This window comes from Phocoena sinus, chromosome X, assembly GCF_008692025.1.
Source record: "Phocoena sinus isolate mPhoSin1 chromosome X, mPhoSin1.pri, whole genome shotgun sequence".
Classification (NCBI taxonomy): Eukaryota; Metazoa; Chordata; class Mammalia; order Artiodactyla; family Phocoenidae; genus Phocoena; species Phocoena sinus.
The window spans coordinates 128897893-128902614 of NC_045784.1; the positions used below are offsets into that span (position 1 = coordinate 128897893).

The 4722-nt window shown below is 59.4% G+C and overlaps 1 protein-coding gene across 1 annotated transcript; it reads left to right on the forward strand.

The window, feature by feature from the left end:
- The first annotated feature begins 1775 nt into the window (after positions 1 to 1775).
- Positions 1776 to 4076, forward strand: LOC116747255 (paraneoplastic antigen Ma6F-like). Its single transcript, XM_032619030.1, has 3 exons — positions 1776 to 1918; positions 2199 to 2211; positions 2979 to 4076. Exons 1-3 carry the CDS (start codon positions 1776 to 1778, stop codon positions 4074 to 4076), a joined length of 1254 nt encoding a protein of 417 aa, XP_032474921.1.
- The last annotated feature ends 646 nt before the right edge of the window (positions 4077 to 4722 follow it).

A 4722-nucleotide genomic window follows, 5' to 3' on the forward strand; every position in this document is an offset into this window, starting at 1 on the left:
GGGGGAGGACTCCCTGTTGTGGGTAGGTGAGAGAGGCAGTCTGGCCCGTACGCATGGCGGGGCGCCCGGCTTCCAGGGCCCAGAGCGGAGCGCCACCAGCTGGTGGGTGGGGGAGGGTGTATGGAGGGGATGTAGTGCGAGGGGCCGGGGAGGAGCCGCCTGGCCACGGGGGGCGTAAGTGATGCTGAGAGGGGGAGGCGCTGGGGCTGCTGTGATCTGGTGGAGGCTGTTGGCCATGGCAGATGGATTTGTGGGGGTCCAGGAAGGGGCTCTGGCCCACTGCATGAGGCATCGAGAGCTTCAGGTCGCCTCTGTCCGGGTGGCACAGGAATTGCAGAGGTGGGTGGGCAGGGCAAGGCCCTGGCCTCCACACAGAGTACACAGATTCTTTACGAGGGTGCTTTGCACATTCACCCGGACACGCCGTACCAGAGTTGTAAAAATGTCTCCATAAATTTAGCAGTATTGCAAGTTTACATGATAAGTTTTCTCATCACGGGGGAATTTTATTTGATGGTACTAATGATAATATATCTTCAAATATTGGGAAACCCATGGATCAAAGAAAAAAATCACAGAGGGACTTAGAAAATATTTCAACGTGAATACTAAAAAAGCACAACTTACCAAAATTAGTGGGAGGCAGCAAAAAGCGACAGGAGGAAACTGCATTCCTCTAAATGCTTCTGTTAGGAAAGAGTCAGGACATAAAATCAGTGAGCTAACAGTCCATTTAGAGATGCTAGAAGAAGAAGAGCAAAGGAAACATAAAATGAAGTAATAAGAGAGCTAAGAGAGGAAATCAGTGATCGAAAGCAAATTATGGACACGATGAACAAAGCCATGTGCTTCTTTCAAAAGAGCAAGGAAACCGAGAAAGTCCTAGAACGATGAATCACGGAAAAATAGAAAGAACGCTGATCACCAATATGAGGAATGAGAGAGGGCCAACGTTACAGATCAGATGTACATTAAAAAAGAGGATATAGGGGAATATTATGGGATATTATGGAAATGTTTATGCTAACAAATTGGAAGACTTGAGAAATTCCTTGGGAAAAAGGCAGCTTCCTAAAACTGAGGCCAGAAATGTAGAAAAGGTGACGAGCCTTCTATCTGTCTTTTTTTTTTAATTATTTTATTTTATTTTATTATTGTTTCTTGAGTCGTCCGCAACAAGTGCTCTTTTGTTATTATTTTTAAATTTTATTCTTACTTTTGGCTGCGTTGGGTCTTTGTTGCTGCGCGCGGGCTTTCTCTAGGTGCAGCGAGCGGGGGTTACTCTTCGTTGCGGTGCACAGGCTCTCATTACGGTGGCTTCTCTTGTTGCAGAGCACGGGCTCCAGGCATGTGGGCTTCAGTAGTTGTGTCACGTGGACTCAGTAGTTGTGGCTCGTGGGCTCTAGAGCGCTGGGTCAGTGGTTGCGGCGCGTGGGGTTAGTTGCTCCGCGGCTTGTGGTATCTTCCCGGACCAGGGATCGAACCTGTGTACCCTGCACTGGCAGGTGGATTCTTAACCACTGTGCCACCAGGGAAGTCCCTAGCCTTCTATCTTGTAAATAAGTGTAATTTATAAAAAAAGTTTCCTAAAGTCAAACAAACCAAACAGGGCAGGGAGGTGCTCCAGGCTGCTGCTGTGAGGGGCACTAGGGTGGGCTGTGTGGCACAAACATGGTCCTCTCCTCTTTGCACCCACAGGCCGATTCCCACACTTCAGCAGCCTGTGCACACCTGTTTGATCGCTTCCCCCCACCCTCAGGTCCTCGAAGATGGCGATGGCTCTGGCGGTATTGCGGGACTGGTGCAGGTCGATGGGCGTGAACGCTCAGCGATCTCTGCTCATCCTGGGAATCCCAGATGACTGCAAAGACCAGGAATTCCAGGAGGCTGTGCAGGCTGCCCTGCATTCCCTGGGCAGGTACCGAATGCTGGGCAAGGTCTACAGAAAGGAACTGGGGTCGAGTGTTGCCCTGGTCGAGTTTGCTGAGTGTTTAAGTCGAAGCTTGCTCCCCCGCCAAATACCAGGCAAGGGAGGGCCCTGGACTGTGGTCTGCCTGCCCCAGGCCCCTGATGCTGATTCACAGGATAGACCCAATTTCCCTGCGCAGCCCCAGAGACAAGCAGTGGTTGGCAGGGCAAGTGAGGCAGGAACTGCAGGTCACTCAGGAACTGCAGGGGAGGAGGAAGCTGCAGGGGAGGCGGGAGTCGCAGGTATGGAGGGAGACACAGGTGAGGAGGAAGCCTTAGGTGAGGAGGGAGCTGAAGGTGAGGAGGGAGGTGCAGGTGAGGAGGGAGCTGCAGGTGAGGAGGGAGCTGAAGGTGAGGAGGGAGCTGCAGGTGAGGAGGGAGCTGAAGGTGAGGCAGGAGCTGCAGGTGAGGAGGGAGGTGGAGGTGAGAGAGGTGCAGGTGAGGAGGGAGGTGCAGGTGAGGAGGGAGCTGCAGGTAAGGCAGGAGATGCAGGTGAGGAAGGAGCTACAGGTGACGAGGAAGCTGCAGGTGAGGCAAGAGATGCAGGTGAGGAAGGAGCTGCAGGTGAGGAGGGAGCCGCAGGTGAGGCAGGAGCTACAGGTGGGGAAAAATCTGAGGGTCGAGCAGGAGCTGAAGGTGAAGCAGGAGTGTCAGATGAGGAAGGAGCTGCAGGTGACGACGGAACCTCAGGTGAGGCAGGAGTTGCAGGTGAGGCAGGAGCTGCAGGTGAGGAAGGAGCTGCAGGTGAAGCAGGAGATGAAGGTGAAGCAGGAGCTGAGTCAGATGAGGAAGGAGCTGCAGGTTACAGAAATGTTGCAGGCGTGGCAGGACTTCTGAGTATGGCAGGACCCACGGGCGAGGCAATGACTGCGCCTGAGGAAGCAGTTGTGACAGCGGCAGGCGCCATGGGTGAGGCAGGGCCCGGGACCCAGCAGTGGAGGCAGGCCTTGCAGCCCCTGCTAGACAGCATGGGCTACCAGGAGCTGGGAACCTTCTCTGGGATGGAAGAGCCGGGCCACGGGGAAGAGTCCTCTGAGAGCTGGCTGGAGCAGGCCAACGACATGCTGCACCTGTGGCGCCACGTGTCTGAGAGGGAGAGGAGGAGGAGGCTGGTGGAGAGCTTGCGCGGCCCCGCGCTGGACCTCCTGCGCGGCCTCCTGGCGGAAGATCCCGAGCTGGCTGCCCAGGACTGCCTGGCCGCGCTGGTGCAGGTGTTTGGGAACAAGGACCCCCGGGGGAGTGCTCGGCTGAAGTTCGTGACCTGTGCCCAGCGGCCCCAGGAGACTCTCTCTGCGTACGTGATGCGCCTGGAAGGCCTGCTGCAGTCGGCCCTGGAGAAGGGGGCCATCCACCCGGCCATGGCGGACCAGGCGCGCGCCCGGCAGGTGCTGATGCGGGCCCGGCTGAACGACACGCTCCGGGACACGCTGAGGACGATGCAGCTGATGAGGAGGCCTCCCGGCTTTGCGGGGATGCTGCGGCTCATCCAGAAGACCGAGGCCCGGGAGGCCGACCCGGCTAGCAGGGAGCACTTCCCAGGGCAGGAAGAGGCCCGTGTGGAGGTTGGAGTCCTGGCAGCAGCCGCCCAGGCCGCCGCGGCCCATGAGGCCATCACCGCAGGCACCACTGCACATGGCACCAAGGCCTCCCCGGCCGGTGAAGATACCACCGCCCAGGCCGCCCGTTCCAAGGAAGGCAGCGCCGAGGACCACCCGGCACGTGAGGAGGCCAGTGGGGCAGTTGCCGGCACTGCCAAGGCTGGCGAGGCGGGCCCTGAAGACCATGGTGCCGCCAGGGCAGCCCCTGGCCCTGGGGAGACCAGCAAGGCATCCGCGGCCACTCAGGAAGACGGAAGTGCTGCCGCCCCTGCGGGCCTAGGTCAGGCAGGACCCTCAGATGCCCCCAGAGTCCCCATGCCTGGCCGGATGGGCAGTGCTTCCCCGGTGGCCCCAGGAGGTCCTGGCTGGGAGCCAGAGGGCCTCGCCCAGGCAGGAGGCCAGGAGGCCGAGGAGAGCCCCGAGGAGGGGCTCAAGCCCATCCCAGAAGAGCCGGGAAATGAAGACGGGGCTGCAGAGATGAGCCCCCCGGGGTCCACCTCGGGCCAGTAGGCTCAGCAGGTCCCGGGGCCCCCAGGCTTGGAGGCAGGGGGAGGCCAGGCCCGGCAGCCTACTGGCCCCATATTAGGGGCTACTCAAGTTGCCTGGGCCTCCCTCCTGAGAGGGGACCCCTATTCGTCATCCCCTGGGGCAGGTTGCTCCCTGTACTGGCAAGCCCAAATGTGTCCCTGTAGGCCCCAGAGGGACCCAGGTGTCAAGGAAGCCCCCAGCCCCCGCTCCCCTCCCCCCAACACACACACCCTAGCCATCGACCCCCCCCCCACCCGCAGAGCCCTGAGGTGCGCCACGTGCCAGCCAAGGCTCTGGTCTCTGTGGGCCAGTGTCGTGAGCTCGACGTGTGCTTTCTGGGCATAGATTCAGGCCCAGCGCTGCCTGTTGTTGTGGAAATGTGCGTGTGTTCTCCTCTGAGCAGTTCCCCCAAGCCCTGCGCGGCGTGGAGACCCCGAGCCCAGTCCCAGGAGCCGGCGGGAAGGACGGGATGGACGAGGTCACAGCCAGCACCCACCCCAGGACCTGGGATCCCACCTGGGACCTTGGGAAGGAAGACCTTGACCGGGGCTGCAGGAGGTCTGCGGGAGGCCCCCCAGGGCTTGTGTTCTGCTGGGCCACCCCGTTGTTCCTCGGGACTCCACGTCCC

Excerpts from the sequence above, each read along its gene's own strand:
- LOC116747255 (XM_032619030.1), top strand. The coding sequence starts at position 1,776 with ATGGCTCTGGCGGTATTGCGGGACTGGTGCAGGTCGATGGGCGTGAAC.